Below are 16,620 nucleotides of genomic sequence, written 5' to 3'. Positions count from 1 at the left end.
ACGCTCCCATAAATGAACCCTATAGCAGAGAAATGCAGCGCGTAAAAACTGGAAGACTCCAAAATCAAAAAGAATTTCCTCTTCGCCAAAGTTATCCCCTCCCCCGAGGCCACACAGTCTACGTTCAGCAAGCGCACCCCTCCTTCGCCGCAGCGTCTCTCGAGCCAGTCAGGCTGACCCGCTGCTCCTCTCCACCCCGGCTCACGGCGTGCGATGCGCCCGGGCCCCTCGCGCTCTTCAGCGACGTCTCGGGGATGGCGTTGGCGATCGCCGTGAACACCTCGGTGACGTTGTGGCCCGTCTTGGCACTCGTCTCGAAGAAGAGCAGGCTCTCCTCCTCGGCGTACGTCTTGGCCTCCTCCGTCGAGACTTTCCTAGCGTCGCCAGAGTCCTCTGCGTCGGCCTGCTCGCTGTCGCCGGCGGATCCGGCCTCGGTGTCGTTTGTCAGATCGAGCTTGTTGCCAACAAGGGCGATGACGATGCCGGGCGATGCTTGTCTCTGGAGTTCCGCCACCCAGTGCTTGGCCTTGATGAGCGACGTGGGCTTCGTGAGGTCGTAGACGACGAGGGCGGCTTGGGCGTTGCGGTAGTACATGGGTGCCAACGAGGCGAATCGTTCCTGTCCGGCAGTATCCCAGATCTCGAACTTGATCGTCCGGGTTGGCAAGTTGCACTTTTGTGTTAGGAAAGCGGCTGTGAGGGGTTTGGGTTAGCTCTTCGTCCATGATCCGACTGTGGCGGCAGGGTTCGCACCTCCGATAGTTGGCTCCTTGTTCTCTTGGAAATCGTTGTTGACGAAGCGCAAAACCAGCGACGACTGTGATGCGTTTAGCGTTCATCTTCTCTGATGCCGGGATCCGGGTGGTGGTCGTACCTTTCCCACGGCAGCTTCACCGAGCAGAACCAGCTTGACGCTGCTGCTCGGCTTCGGGGCACCGCCGGATCCGTCCATCTTAATTGCTGGTCAGGTTGATGGCGACAGCCTGTTCGAAGTCTCGGGGCGGACCGGAGAGGGAAAAAAAAACTGAGATCGGTTCGGATGGATCAGGACGACGGATTTGAGTCAAGTTGCTGTCTTCACGATGGGGTGGTTGGAGGGTTTTCGTGGTGATGCGTAGGACAGCAGCTCGGCCACTGAAACAACGAGGGTGGTGAGGCGCAACAATGACGAAGCGCCCGCCCCCCGGGGGGAGGCAGCAACTGAAGTTGGCCAATGCTCTTGTTCGGAGCTCCAGTTATTAGAGGGGCGGCGGAGAATCAATACGCCGGAACCCGCCGGGATCCCCGCCAAAAAATTCACCATGCAGGGCCCGCCCGACGGTGGTGCAGCAAGCTGCTAGGCGGCAGAAAAAAAAAGTTCCTTGACCACCTTTTGGATCTTCAATTCTGGAGGATCCCGAAAGTCCTGCAAGACTCCAGCTCCCCTTTCCACCCTGTCCCCGCCCCAAACTTCCGTGCACATTCACTTCCGAATCCCAGGAGGACATTGGCACAATGGCGCCCGAGAAAAAGAAGGAAAAGGTGCCGAAGAAGGTCAACCTTCTCGACGAGAGCGATTCGGACGATGAGGATGGAGGGGCAGACATTGCGACGCCGCAGCTGAAGGTCAACGAGGAGTACGCGAAGCGATTCGAGCACAACAAGAAGCGGGAGGAGCTGCAAAGACGTAGGTCGAACCCCAATGGAATTCCCAGGACACCCTCAAAGGATGGCTTCTAACATGAAAGATCCTAGTGGAGGAAAAGTTCAAGAAATCCGGCAATGGCAAGGATGACGATTCCGACGCCGACTCGTCGTCCTCGGACGAGACCGAGGACGAAGAGGGTTTCCTCGCGACCGAGGACCTGGACGCCCAGATCTCCGCCACGCTCAGCGCCATCAAGAACAAGGACCCGAGAATGCGCGACGCGAACTTCTCCTTTTTCAAGGAGGCCACCAACACCGCCGCCGGCGAGCCCACGCCCTCGAAGAAGAAGGAGAAGCCGCTGTTCCTGAAGGACTACCACCGCGAAAAGATCCTGGCTGGAGGCGTCGGCGCCGAGGACGACGAGGACGACGACGGCCCCCCGCCGCCGCAGACGTACAACCAGGAGCAGGACGCCCTGAAGAAGTCCATCATCTCGGAGATCAACAAGGCGGCCGACTCGGACAACGAGGAGGGCGACGACTTCGTCAAGCGCAAGCCGGGCCAGGAGCCCCCGAAGCAGGAACTCCCCGTCGAGGGCGTGCACCCGGCCCGCGCGGGCAACGTCAGGGCCTCCAGAAAGACCAAGAAGCAGATCACGGAAGACGACATCGCCAACGCCGAGAAGGACCCGGAGCTCTTCCTCTCCAACTTCATGGCCGCGCGCGCGTGGACCGAGGGCGGCGAGCACAACTGGAAGGCCTTCGAGTCGGACGACGGCGAGGGCGACGAGGGCGAGCTGTACGACAAGTTCGAGGAGGCGTACAACCTCCGCTTCGAGGACCCCGAAAAGTCCAACCAGGCCCTGAAGACGTACTCGCGTGAGATCGTCAGCGCGAGGTCCGTCAGGAAGGAGGCCGCTAGCACGCGTAAGCGGCAGCGTGAGCTCGAGCGGGAGAAGAAGGAGGCCGAGAAGCAGGAGCGCAAGAACGACAAGGCTCGCCTGCGCAAGCTGAAGCTCGAGCAGGCGGAGGAGAAGCTCAAGAAGATCAAGCACGCCGCGGGCCTGAGCGGAAAGGAGCTCAAGGACGAGGAGTGGCTGCGCTTCCTCAACGACGCGTGGGACGACGACAAGTGGGAGGACGAGATGAAGCGCCGGTTCGGCGAGGAGTACTACGCCGAGGGCGAGGGCGGCCTGGACTCGGACGAGGAGGACGGCGAGGACGCGGACGGCAAGAAGAAGCGCAAGAGGCCAAAGAAGCCCACGTGGGACGACGACATCGACATCAAGGACATCATCCCCGACTTCAAGGACGACACCGAGCACCCGCAAATCACCCTCACAGACGACGAGGCCGAGGAGAACAACGACGACGACGACGACGAGGACGACGACCGGCCCTCCAAGAAGCGCAAGACCACAAAGGACATCAAGAAGGAGCGCCTCGCCTCCAAAAAGGCGGCAAAGGACGAGCGCGCCAAGCTCGAGGCCCTCGTCGACGCAAAGATGGACCTCGACGTGCCGGGCGGCTCGTCGTCCGCGCAGGACCCGGACATGCCCACGTTCCGCTACCGCGAGACGTCCCCGCAGGCCTTCGGTATGACGGCCCGCGACATCCTCCTCGCGCCGTCGGACGCGGCGCTCAACGACTACGCCGGCCTCAAGAAGCTCGCCACCTTCCGCGACGCCGAGAAGAAGCGCAAGGACAAGAAGAGGCTGGGCAAGAAGGCGCGCCTCAGGCAGTGGCGCCGCGACCACTTTGGTGCCGAGTACGAGCGGACGGGCCCGACGTTTGGCCTCGAGGAGGCCGAGATCAAGGAGAAGAAGAGCAAGAAGCGGGGCAAGCGATCAACCAACGACGGCGAGGCGCAGAAGCAGCAGCAGGAGAACGCCGAGGACGGGGGCGCCGCCCTCGACGGGCAGAGCAAGAAGCGCAAGAGGTCCAGGGGAAAGAAGACGGCCGAGGGTGCTGCGGAGGAGTAGCGAGCGCTGTCGACGAAAAAAAATCTGTTGACTTTGGTTTTCCTTTGGGTTTTCTTTGGGGGGGGGGTGGGATCTTGTCTTTTCTCTCCCCTTCATGTGTTACTTTTTACTGGCGGGAGGGGGGGCGGCCGGGACATAGAAAAAAAATTAGCCTTTAGACACGACGATACCATGTACAGACAGACCCCCCGTTTATTTTTTTAAAAATCTCAAGGAGGCGGCGGGCCATGTCAAAAAAATAGCCAGTCAAATAAAAAGTTACATGTCTTTCGCCCTGGCATTGACGTTGGTGTGTGTGGTATCTCTCTCGCAAGTAGTACATGGAATCGCTAAAAACTAAACCACCCAAGAGGTGTGTTATTTTTTTCTTCATCCCAGCCAGCCCTGGTGCCGCCCATCCGACCCGTCATTTCATTCGTAATTAGAGAGAAGAAGAAAAACGCCGGAGAGAATAAAACAAACAAAGACCGAGACTTGTACAGTTGATACATAGCCCAAAGGCACGCCTGGCGCATAAGAAACCTCCTGCCGGAACCATATATCTCATCATCTCGCATGTAGACCCTGACAGAACATAGCGTGTGGTACATTGAAGACAGAGACAAGACATCCCTCCCAACGGTCTTCGTCCAAATCAACGCGACCCATGGTGCAAGCCGCTGCCAAACATGTTGCCAAACCCATCGACATTCATGCCCATGTCTTGGCCGATCTCGGGTGGCTCCATGTTAAACGGCATGAACCACGCCGTAGATGCCTCCTGGCCACCAAACACCATGCCATCCGCCTGTCCGTGGCTGGGCCCGCTCATACCATTCGGGTTGCCGCCCCGATGTGGACGCGAGCGGGCCCCCTCTCGTTGTGCCCCCGATGCACCGTGTGCGCTGGTGGGCATGCCGTCCCAGTCGATACCATCGAACTGAGCCATGTTGCCCGGCTCCATAGAGTACCCGTTAAACACGAGCTGCCGGTCGAGAGGCTGGAGAATACCATTCTGCTGGGCCAGAGACATACTGAGCAAGTCGGGGGAATAAAAGGATGACGCCCCTTGGTGGTGGTGGTGGTGGCCGAATTGACCGACCGCAATGGGGCTGATGGGAGATAGCGCGTGGTAATTTGAGCCCTGAGAATGAGGTGCGGACAGGGAGTTGAAGTTGGCGGGGCCGCTGGTCTGACCGCCGAGTGAGCCTCGCATACCTCTCTGCTGCTGCATGCGAGCACTCAGTTGCTCTTGCGCCGTGGCGGCGATGCTCTCCGTGGAGAGTGGCTCGAGCTGGCTCCCGTCTGCTCTCATACCCGAACTGCCCAACTTCTTTCCGGCGAAAGACTTGCGTTTAAGCGGGTTCGGTCTCGATGGGTTGCCCTCTGTGCTGCGGGGCGGCGACAGGCTTGTGAAGTACTCCTCGACGGTGTGGAGTTCTGGCTTCTGCTCCAGCACGGCGTCGTCGCCCTTCTCCTTCTTCTTTGAGCTTGCTGGGTCTGAAAAGTCGGATTGTGAGACGCCGTGGGGGTACCGGTCGAACCAGTCCCCGTACTGGAAGATGGGGGATGCTGTCGAGGTATCCTTGGCCGAGGCTCCTTGCCTGGCAGCGTCTGCGTAGGTCCGGTACTGGTCGCGGAGATTTTCCGACATGTAATGGAACATGCCCCAATACTTCTTCATCTTTGAGAGAAACTTCACGTTGGTTGCCAGGTTCTTCTTCGATTCCGCTTCGACGGCAGGGTTGCCGGAAAAGATGCCGTGGATGTGAATGGTTCCCGATGAGAATGCGCAATATCCAACAAAGGGCGCCGTGACCATGTGGGATTCGGCATCTTTGAGAACCTCGGAGATGCGGTTGGCAGCTGCAAATGTTCTGTCGCGGGCCTTGGTGACAAAGTCCCGAGGAACCTCTTGGGCCGCGGGGCTGTTTGGCGACGGAACAGCAACTCTGTTGAGGAACAAAATGTTTTGCTGCATCGCGATCTGAAGGAACAGGAATTGGTTCACCATCTTTTCCGTGTCATGGAGCTGGAGGTTCTCGGGCGTGTATTGGAGGAAATCGGGAATGTTGTTTATAAGGTCTTCCGCCTCCTGTAGCAGCCTGGCGTATCCGGATTCGGCGCTCCAGATAGGATGAGCATCATGCTCTTTGCCTCCCTGGTTCAGGTAGTTGATGACCCTCCCCCAGAGGGCAATCGTCTTGATCATGTGGGCGGCAACTCCCATGTTCTCTTTGGCATTTGCCATCTGTCCGTCCTCGGCGGAAACCGGATGAGGAACTTTGCCATTCAAGGTTTCTGTCGGGGCCGGCATGTCGAGCTGGAAATACTTCTCCTTGATCGGCAACGGTATTTCGATCGTCTCCTCCCTGACGAACGTCGGCCGTTCAGTCCCCGAGGAGTTGAACCGGTCCATGAGAAAGCATGCCCACATCGTCCGTCGTCGAATCTCCCGGTCAATGAAACTTAACTGTGACGATCCGTTTCGGTTCAAGGGATCATGATCCAGATCCTTGTGAAGCTGCAAGGCAAACGCCATGCGAATTGCTTGACCACCCAAAGCCCAGCTCCTTCCGCCGTGGCAAGTGCCAAACTCATGCAGACCTAGGATCAAAAGGCATGTCAATATTGTGATGTTGGGCCATTCGTATCGTCTGGTACAAATGTCCCTTGCGTGAGATGCCCATTCCTCCCCGCGTAGGAAATTGGGTGATGAGCTGTTAAGTTTCGGGTGGCTGGAAAAGCGGGCGGCAATGGCGCAAACAGACAAGATCAGGACTGGTGGCAGGGTGCCGGCTCTATAAACTGATTGTTAGCCTTGGTGAGCAGAGCATGGTTACGAAACGCACCTTAGCTTCCTCATATAACTAGGCCTGTGGAGCAGATGATATGCCTGGCCATAGATGTTTTCGAAAAAGACCTCGGCTAAATGTTCCTGGATTTCTTTAGATGGGAGTGCGTCTAGCCCCTCGAAGAACAACTTATTGTCCTCTGCCTCCTGTGCTTGGAGCGACGTGGGCTTGTTGGGTGCATCGATCCTCGTCTTGGCCGGCGCTTTCGCCCAGTGATCAAGGTCCTGGCCGAAGGCCTCGTCGGCAGCTCGCTTCTTGGAGCCGGCCTTTGCCGCGGGGAGAGTGCCTGGAATTGCTGGTTTGACGACGGCCCGGGTCAGCGACGCCGCGCTCGAGTCTTGTTCGCTTTTCGGGACGATTTTGATGATACGCTCCTCCATACGCTTCAGTCGCTTGTCGAGCATGGCCATATAGTCAGTTCTCGGTGCGGCCTTTCTCGTCGTCACCTTGTAAACGCAGGGGATGCGGGATCGTAGGCAATGCTTGCAGGCGGGCTTTTCTCCCGAGCATCGAATCTTCTTGCGACGGCACGCGATGCACGCCAGCGGGAGTCGTTTTCTCTCCTTGCCAGCTTTGGTCTTCAATTCACTCCATGCGGGGGTCTGGTCCGACTTGTCCTCCTTTCCCTTCCCACCCATTTCGGCCCCATTGCCAGCGGTGATTTGCGTGGGTAAGCCGAATTCATCGGCGCCGGCATCTTCAAGAGGGTTGTGTTCCGCATGGCCACTGTCCTGGCTGCCGTCTTCCGAGGTGATGATGCTGTGCCGTCGCTGGTCCATGTTTCGTCCAAAGGGAACGGGCATTGCTGTTATGGAGTTTTGGCGGCCGTTCATGGAGGACAATGAGGGCGGCCGGTGCGACGTGGGAAAGATGTCGGCGGCATGATCCGGCTCGCCGAGGAACATTATTGCATTTTGGTCCTGTAGGCCGTTGGGCGGGAATGAGAAGTCGTCGGCAAAGTGAGAGGCGTCAACGAGACTCTGCGAGGCGCTGTTGGACCGCATCCCGTCATTTGGGGTCCCCGAGGAGAAGGCCTGGTTGGATGCCGAGGATGTGGTTATATGCGAGTGGGCGCCGGGCGAGTCCTGACCGTGCTGCGAGAAATCGAGAGTGACAGGTTTGAATTGTTGACTTTGAAGCTGCTGCAGGCCGGATGACATGGTCCTTTGTCATCTACGGAACCAGTGAAAGATCAACGAAGAGGCGACAATGGAAGGAGACGGTCCCGAGCGAGCTGGCTCCCCGCAAGCCGGCGCTGAGGACGGCGATCGTCCCTGTCCCTGTCTGTTTATGCCTTCTGACCGCGGTGTAAGTGTGAGCAGTGGGGGTCACAGCGGTCGCAAGAAAGGACCATCCATACGGCGGAAAGACTAGTCCTGGCCGCGGAACAATCCGGCAGCGCGCTCGTTGTCGCCTCGTCTTTTTTTACTTCTGGGCGAGATTGAATTGTTCGGTGGTGATGGTAGGATGGAGACGAAACGAATGTGTGGGAACCGTCTTTCTCTGGGGGCGGGGAGAGGAGGGCGTCGAGATTTGTCGAGGAGAAGAAATTCTGACTCGGCGCTCGTCAAGCAACAGAAAAAAGACAAGAGAGAGGAGCGAGACCAGGTCCACGCCAAAAAACCAAACCAAACCAAACCAAACCAGCGGAGCAGCAGATTTGCGATTTGGGAGATGGGGAATGTCGCCGGCGTGCTGCAGCAGCAAAAACTGGGGTTGGGGAGGGTCGGCCGGCCGGGGAGGGGGTGAGGGGGGCGTGTGGTAATAGACGTCTTCTGATTGCGCGAATGGGCCAAAGGTGCACCAATGTGAGTGGGCGTGCCGGCTCAAGGTGCAGGTGCAGGTGTACACTAGGCGCAGGTGCAGCAGGTGGGAGAGCTGGAGAGAGCGAGCAAGCGTTTTCGGCGGTGGAATTGTGGGGGGGTGCGGTGCTGGAACGTGGCCGGGGGGAGTTAGTTGTTCGTCACAGACAACAAGCCCGAGGTGGCTTCCCCCCACTGGTGGACGGACTGACTAACTGGCTGACAGGCATCTGCTTCCTTGGCTAAGCAGTGAGTGTGGAGTATGAGGTTTCCGAGGCTGGTGCTTGTGCTTGTGCTGGTGTGCTGAGATGCTGGTGCTGGAGTGATAACACTGCTGCCCGTACTGTCCGGGTGGAGCTTTCTCCAGGTCTCGGACGTGGAGGTCTTGTTCGCCTCGTCTCGTTTGATGTACAGATGGGGACCGGATGCCCAGGAACCTTATGTTATCCAGACGCAGGATACGAGTGCCGCCCGCTAACAACCTGCGCCGCGGGGAATGTGTGTGGGGTATAACTTTGCTTGTCGTCGTCGTCGTCGTTGTCGTTACAGTCGTTGTCGTCGTTATGGCTCAAGTATAGCGGTGGCTTGTTGGCTGGCTCGACGATGCAAAGAGCTGATGCCACAAGTTCCCTAGGTACCTTGTGCGGAGGCTATTCGCCGGCACTAGTGATGTGTGTAGTTTTGACGGCGCGGAAATCTGTTCCCGTCAAAGCCGAGGCTCGGTGCTGGGTTTGGACAGTTCAGAAAGGGAACTAGTAGGGCCCATGGCAATAAACCAGAGGCTTGAGGCGTCTGTGAAGATTTGCAGGCCATGCATCAAAGTCCTGCCAAGCTTTTGAGGGGGGATGGGGTGCAGTTCCCTTAGGAACAGATGGGCGTGGGGTTTTATAAGGATAGATATATACAGAAAGGCCCCAAAGATGAACACAACTGCGAAGAGGAACGAAATGCTCAACGTACGTACATCGGCGGGATAGGGAGACAGAGAGTGAGAGAGTGAGAGGTGGTGGGGAAATATCGTACACAGGGTCGGATTGCGAGTGCAGGCCACATAGCTGACATCGAGCCTGGTCCTTGCAGCGTGCGTGATGTGTCCAGGTTTCTATGTACTTCGTACGAAGTGAAGCTTGGGCAGTGTAGAAATCCTATGAAGGGAACGGAGGGAGCCAAACCAGGTACCGTGAGGTCAGACACTCCGTTGCTAGGTTTGCTGGCGCCATGGTGTGAAGTAAGCGCGGCAGTAGAAAAAGAAAAGCATAACCCAGCTTCTCAACTGGCTGACCTGATACACTTGCAATGTAGACTTCAAACTCCAAGTCGCTACGGACGAGCTGGGGGTTACATGCAGATACCCAGGCCAGCGCGCAAACTGTATTGTAGTTGATCTGAGTACACATCGACAGCAGACATCAACCCATGTACTGCAGATGCCAGCGTACCGGTACATCACGTTTGGACGTGACATTTACAGCAGTTGCAATCCCTTTGCAGAGGAATTATTATGCTTCGCATGTTCGCCCATGAGAAAAGAAAAGCCGAGGGAGGCAGGTCAACGAAGGCACTACATGGTGCTCAAAGACAGATGTCCCACCGTGCTCTCTCCTCACTCACTCTCACACACATTCTCTCCCTCTCTCTCTCTTTAGTAGGCTAGGGTAGGCCCTTGTCGCTAATGGTCGATGCACATGAAAGGTTCTCCAGTCGTCCTAGCCCAAGACCCACGATGGCAGTGCGAACAGATGTGGATGTGCAAAGTGGGGGGGAGCCGGGGGTGTAGGAGGTGGATAGGCACGGAGTCGAAGGGGGGGCCTTGAAGGACGCAACTAACCAGGGATATGATCGGGGAAAGGAAGTGGGAGGGCCGGAAGTTAGTGGGCCCTCGACTAGAGGCAGCTTCCGAGACTCTCCCGGTGCGAGTGGGTATGCGTGCCGTTCCCAGATGAGATGCCATGCGGATGGGACCTTCGATGAGCCGTTGATGGTCCTGCCGGGCCTCATCTGTAGACTGTAGATGCGAGAGTACTCAGAGTACCACGAGGAAAGGAGTTGTGCCATGCGATACGGTACAGTGTGGTGCGGTGTACCCGTCCGTGAGGTGTGCATAGTAGAAAGATAGCTCCGTATGCAGAATGAGTGGTATTGTTTGCAACCAGAGACCCGCCGGGGGCTACTGTCGTTGCATCTTGCATTTCGCCGTCGTTATCCAGAGACATTCAGAGATGTCACGAACCTCGGCGCCGGTGTCATAGTTTGAGACTTGAAGCCGGGCATGTGCATGTCAGTGGGATAATTTCCAGCGAAGAAGCGGAAAGCTATCCGCCGTTCTATGTATGGTGAGTGTATCGAAGACAACACAGGTGATCGGTCGGCCATGTGTGTCCACGGCAAAGGCGCATTCCGGGTGGGATTCTGGAAGCTGGTTGGCTGCTTTGTTCAGTCGGCCGCCTGGGGCGCTTTTGTCCTCTTTGGGGCGTCAAGAATGCTGTGGCAGTATCGCACTCACTCTGCATGTCAAGTGTATCTGCTACCATCCGCAGGGGATCTTCCGTCAAAAGGTGCCAAAGAGACCTTCAACCTGCGACCTGCTTACTCGGTGGTAGTTTCCACTAGAAATGGTCACAGCAGGGCGGCATTGGCCCAGGGACCCTGGAGGCGGGCCAGGAGTGAGTGCTGCAAATTTGCATCGGTTTGGGCATGATCCGTATTTGTCAGGGCTGGCCCAGACCACCCCGCAGTCCTGGTACTTCTTTGCTGCAGATATGTTGTCGTTGAGTATGGCGGATTCGTGAGAGCGGCCGGATCTGTACAGGAGGCGCCCCGACTGGGACCTTTGCAGCGAGCGTCCGATGTTGGACAAGACATGAATTGAACTCTGACAAGCTTGATCTGGCAGAAAAGTACGAGGCTGTCCCAGTCGCTAGCTTGGGTTTCAGCGGCGCCAACGCAATAGGGCGTCGTCGGTGCAGGCGCTTTGTTTGACCATAGTTGGACTGCGGAACTAGGGCCGATGGCATATTGCAACCTGGCAGCGTATCTTTGAAGTGAAGGGTACCTTGGTGCTTGGCCCTTCGGTCAACGAACGACGACTTCACCCCCAGCAGTCTTGGGCCGCGCCTCTGGGTTCAGGGCGCGGGAACGAAGGGCGATGCTCCTGGGGAATGGGAGGCTGAGGTGATGTACAAGATAATAATAGAGGACGACATTCGGTTGAATCAGGGATGAGGTGACTTAAGCTGCCTAGGCTGAGGTGAGGCCAGGTCTATTGTCAACAGAGGAGGACGAAAGGCGGATGATGGGTTGGAGATTGCAAGCCACGGGGAACGGGGGGGGGTGTGCCGGGTCCATAATGAGTGGCGGTGCGTCTCGAACGGTCGATTCCGGGGTTGGCAAGCTTGGTAGATCGTGACATGTCTGAGAGGTGATAGACAGACACTGGCACAATGATGAATTGACCAGACATGGTGGAGGGGTGGTGAGGGCTGCAACCTGTGCGACAAGCAGCGAAGTAGGTGCGGAAGGCAGGAGCTAGTCGCGCTAAGGGGTTCAGGCCGCAAATAGGGGATTAGTGCTGCTGAGGTAAGGACTGTGTGGAGCGCGGTCTGGACCTCAAAAGTGAACCACGCGTCTTGGGTTACACAGCTCCAAGCTTCAAGGTCTTTTAGTAACCCACCGAAAGCAATGTAAGCAACCAAGGTAAATTGAGCCTCAAGGTGTTTACTTGCTTACGCGCAACTCAGCGCTGCTTTGATATTGCTTGAGTTTGTTACCTCCCATTCTTTGTCCAATGCGTTACTTAACAAAGCAGGACGCCTAAGGGTGGATGACGGAGGCTACTGCTCAATACGCCAACACAGGATCCATGAGCCACTCGATGCGAGTGATCAGCAACAGCAGCGTCACTTATTACTTGGCTATGCCCCCCCCCAGCCCTGGCTTAACTTTGTGTCTTTGTCTGTGCAGTTCAATGGGGCGGCAGGACTCGGGGACCTTCGCCGGGCCCATCTACCAGACTAGGTAAAGGCTGAATCAAACATGGCAACGCCAGGCCGTCCGATCGTGCAGGCTGTCAAGACTACCGGTACCATCTCAGCACCAGGAACCCTTTCTCTTTCTGATGTGCCCGTGTCTTTGTCCATGCCTGTGGATTGGGTTCATATAGGGGAGCGCCTCATTTATCCTCTTCGCCTTGGCTAAGCTTAGTGATTAACCGCCCACATCTATTTCCCGGTGCTATCTGTTGTATGTGCTAAAATGTCGACGGCCTATCACAGGGTTTTCGACATCCATTGCTTACTTAGTTAGACTTGGTGGTTGTGCCAGGCATAGAGGAGCATGGCCAAGACTAAAGATGATCTACACTACACTGCACCGCACTATACACATAGTAAATATTAGCAGCATTGTCAGTGACAAAGCACGGGGGAGCCAGGTACTGGCTTGCTGCTATCCTCCTCTGGTTGGCAGTACCTGACTTGTTGATGTGAGGCACCCAGGCACCCCCAGCTGAGTGAGGATAAGCAAGATGCAGAGAAAGATAACTTCCCTCGGCTGGAATTCAGCTTCGCCTTCACCCCATTCCTCCGTCCAAAACACCACGCCTCAATGAAGACAAGCAGGTTTTGCGTCTTGTCTGGCGTCGATGAATCCGACACCACATTGTGTCTGGGCCGTGGCCTATGTGCTCCTTCCCCTCGCCCACCCAATCCAATGTCCCCCATCTTTCCCCAGCCCACATTATGGTGTCTAGGCGGGCTTAATGGAGTATCGATTGTTCCATTAACCCTTGCGCCCGTTGAATTGCATCAAACGGGCAACCAGCCCTACCTACTTTTACCTGTCGTCCTTGCCAACCTCGGAGCAGAAAAGGCGGTCGCCCGGGACTTCATCATCGCCGTCAAGGTCCCCTCTCCCCCCCCTTCTCTTTCCTATCCTCACATTGCCCTGGCCCCGAATCAACTCAACTTGGCTTGACCTCTCGAACCCCTGACAGTAGCCAATTGCAAAGTTTCATTGTGTCTTTCTTTTCTTTCTTTTCTTTGTTGTTGCGCCCACCATCTTCCGTCGCATGGACCCCCCTTATCTCTGATAGCCCCCCGGACGCTGTCTTGCATCGACATGTTTTGACGAGTTTGACACGCCACCAGTCATACCGTCCAAATGTCATCCAGAAAAGGGGTGGGGACTGTCGTTGACACGTTACGCTATTCCAAACTCGACTCTTGATCCCCCCTTCGAGATACTTGGACTGTAGATGAGAAGTCGAAGCCTAACTATGCCCCTACGCCACCGAGGGGCAACCCGGGATGGACACATTCTCAACCTCGTCGGCTTGGAAGCTACAGACATCGCTGGGGTTTACCCCAGTGCCACACAGGTTTCACACCCACCCTGCGTGCTTGAGACCCGTCTTAACGCCATCTTGTTAAGCCTCCCATCCCTTCCTTCCCCCCTGACTACGTCGACACTTTTCCTTCTTCCCCTTTCCCAGCGATTACGAGTGGCTGATGAGGTTCGTCTCTCGCAATTCGTGGCCGTCTGCGCTATGCCGCCACTTGGGCCTGTATGTGTTCGGCGACTCCAGCTGCCTGGGTTCAGCCGTTGAGAGTGGAATGGAGGCACAAAGCCGCGTAGCACAATGTTTTCCATGGCGGCTCATGGACTTGTTCTCGCCCTTGTTCAACCATACCAAGGTGTGTGTCTCTGGAGACAGCATCGTTGCACCAATCGCTGGCGCCCAAGCTAGATTGCTCAAGACGAAAATAAGCCTTAATTCGCCCAAGATAGCAGGCAAGCATTCTGCTCGCAAGAACAACCGCGACTGGTGCTCTCGCGGGATTTCTTACACTCTCTGGTCAGATCGTCTGCGCCTGTAACAAGCCATGTGCCTGCCCGCCTGCCCATCACTGTTGTCCGTCATCTCGGAAGGCCGGTGGCAACAAACTCTCATCAACCTCGCATCCACAGCCGTTACCACTTCACCTTACCATGATCGGACTGTCAGCCCATGCAAAGTTACCGCGCCTCCAATCGAGAATTGGCATGAAATAACAGCTGCCAAGGGCATCATTATGTTGACACCGCTAGCCTGCGTACTACGCTTATGCAGTACGTATGGTCCATCTGTCCGCACACCCCTCTTTTGAGGTAACATTGCTGATTTCATCAAACAGATCAGCCATGTATCTCGGAGCTTTTCTCGCAAATCCCATCTCGTCGCGTACGCATCCCCGCGCCCCAATCTCTACATCTCCCGGACGCCCTGTTCCTTTTCCGGTGCTCGGATGCATCAGTGGCAGTGGTCATGCAGCATGCGTGCTGTCGCCTCAAGGCTATTCATCGACCAGGAATGCAGCGGCATGCGTGATCACGTATGAATTAGGCGATGCACCTCCAAGGCCACGCCTTTCCACAGACCCAGCCGGATGATCTCCGTCGCCTCCCATCTGTCCCTCCCCCAAGAAAGGGCCAATCATGAACCCCATGCCCTGCTTATCCACGATATATTCAAACGGCGAGCCCCTTTTTCATTTGTGCCTTGATGGCGGTGGGACTTCTCAGCCACTGATGATGAACCCTGACCCTCGAAAGGACTACAACGCAGCCGAGCATCCGCATAGCCGATGAAGGATTTTGAGCCATGGCAGGACAAGCTTTGAAAGAGGAGCCAGAGCCGGCCGCCACCGACTTCAACCAGATTACACACTCGTGCCCTGCGCCAACGAAAGCCACATACTTCCACGCATGGTTCTGAACCACTACTACGCGAGGGTCCAGACGGCGCATCCACCGCACGTGGGTCTTCTCTTCGGGCCCTTTTCGATCTATCAAACCGGCCGTTGCATCATCCTCTCAACACGCGTTCCATGCGATCCTGCGTCTTGGTCGCATTGTGCTCTAGCAGGTTCGCGTCGAGGAGTAAGGAGGAGAAAAGCTGCCACGGCGTAACGTAGCGCGCATATCCCACGGAACGATGCAGCTGTCAGTCAAAAGGACCAGCAAAGCAATTTGGCAAATGGGCTTCTGGCTAAACTCTCGACGTTGGGCGAGTGCTCAACCAGAGCTTGCAAAGGGAACCAAGAACCGGTCCCTGCGCCCTGCTCTCCCGGCTCGAAAGGAGGCAGAACGGCGCATGGGAACGCTGTGGTACCTGCCACCTGCACTCGGGTTTCGTCCGCCACGTATATCTCTAGATGCTTTGGACGAGGCGAGTCGCTGGGTGTGTTCGCGTTCAACGACTAAGATGTTTGGGCGGCAACTAAGCCCGTTCGAGGTGATGATGCATTGCTTATCCAACCTGCATGACTTTGACTTTGGAAGAGAGAGAAAAGGGACGATCTCGCTTCCGGAAGGCAAATGTGGTGCCCGATGGTCAACGTCTAGTGTACAGGATGATTCCCCGCCAGAGCCCCCTCTGGACAAGCGCAAGGTGCAGATATTGCTGAAGGGATCACGGGGCGATTATGTTTCTTTCGAGACCCCCTTCCCCCCAATAATGGAATCGAAAATCGACCTTACATCAGACTTTGGGCGAAGCGCACCTTGTCCGGCTGGAGCTAACAAGAAAGTTGAAGGGATGAAGGGGCCATAGCCAGCCTTACTAAGTCCTTACCGATATCCTAAATCCCAAACGGTCCACATCCCGAAACCAAAATATCCCCCAGCCGTCCTCGGCTGGCCCTCCACGCGGTCTAATAGATGGCACCAAGACACTAAATGTGCTGTTTTTTCGGCGTAATCTACAGCTGTTCAAGCGCGCGCGCATTTGCCATTCCACGGCCCGTTCGCCAGTTCCCCCCCTCACACTGACGGATTATATCCACTCCTCCTGTCGGCACCGTGCCTAGAGAATTGCAGTGAGGACACGCGACGTTTCGTTGCCAGCCTGGGAAACAGACTCTGACCGCACACCTCTGCTTTACGGCGGCACGCCCCCCTCCCCGGCCGTCCTCAACCCCATCCATTTCCCTGTCATTCTCCGTCCCCTCCCGCAAGCCCCAAGCCCCGAGGCCCCGTCAATCAATCGCGTCCGGCTCCATTTCCGCCTGCTCGTCCAGGGACATGACTGGCGCTCCACGCAGGAAGAAATAAAACGCCACAGCCATGGCCCTACCTGGCGCGCCACGCCCCGATCTGCGCTAGAAAGAAAAAAAAATACTAAAAAAACTGCAAGACAAGGCGCAAGTCCATTTCTGCTGCTTGGGCAGAGCGAGAGGCGTCGAACAGAGGCGGAAACGAGGCGAGGCGACTGGCTCCCCAGGTCTCGTACAGAACAGAGAATAGACGCCAGGCCACCAGCTTCCGCGCAACCCAGCCCAGCCTCCCCTCCAAACCGCCGCGTCTCGGAGTTGGACCCGAAGGCAGCTAGCCAACACCACG

At 56.6% G+C, this 16,620-nt stretch overlaps 3 protein-coding genes across 3 annotated transcripts; 1 reads left to right on the top strand and 2 right to left on the bottom strand.

Moving 5' to 3' along the window:
- Positions 1 to 124: 124 nt before the first annotated feature.
- On the bottom strand, positions 125 to 952 carry EsH8_IV_000539 (Rab family GTPase VPS21; the record flags this gene model as incomplete). Its single annotated transcript, XM_083265429.1, has 3 exons — positions 125 to 693; positions 754 to 817; positions 875 to 952. 3 exons carry the CDS (start codon positions 950 to 952, stop codon positions 125 to 127), a joined length of 711 nt encoding a protein of 236 aa, XP_083124324.1.
- Positions 953 to 1,494: 542 nt separating this feature from the next.
- EsH8_IV_000538 (KRI1-like family C-terminal-domain-containing protein) lies at positions 1,495 to 3,608 on the top strand (the record flags this gene model as incomplete). Its single annotated transcript, XM_083265428.1, has 2 exons — positions 1,495 to 1,666; positions 1,735 to 3,608. 2 exons carry the CDS (start codon positions 1,495 to 1,497, stop codon positions 3,606 to 3,608), a joined length of 2,046 nt encoding a protein of 681 aa, XP_083124323.1.
- Positions 3,609 to 4,242: 634 nt separating this feature from the next.
- EsH8_IV_000537 (transcription factor domain-containing protein) lies at positions 4,243 to 7,602 on the bottom strand (the record flags this gene model as incomplete). The annotated part of the gene is made up of 2 exons (XM_083265427.1): positions 4,243 to 6,388; positions 6,440 to 7,602. The coding sequence occupies 2 exons, from the start codon at positions 7,600 to 7,602 to the stop codon at positions 4,243 to 4,245; spliced, it is 3,309 nt and encodes a 1,102-aa protein (XP_083124322.1).
- Between the last annotated feature and the right edge of the window lie 9,018 nt (positions 7,603 to 16,620).

The sequence above is a fragment of the Colletotrichum jinshuiense genome, chromosome 4, assembly GCF_051148585.1.
Source record: "Colletotrichum jinshuiense chromosome 4, complete sequence".
Taxonomy (NCBI): domain Eukaryota; kingdom Fungi; phylum Ascomycota; class Sordariomycetes; order Glomerellales; family Glomerellaceae; genus Colletotrichum; species Colletotrichum jinshuiense.
The sequence above is the reverse complement of the archived record's forward strand: the minus strand, read 5'-3'. Positions and strand labels throughout refer to the sequence as shown.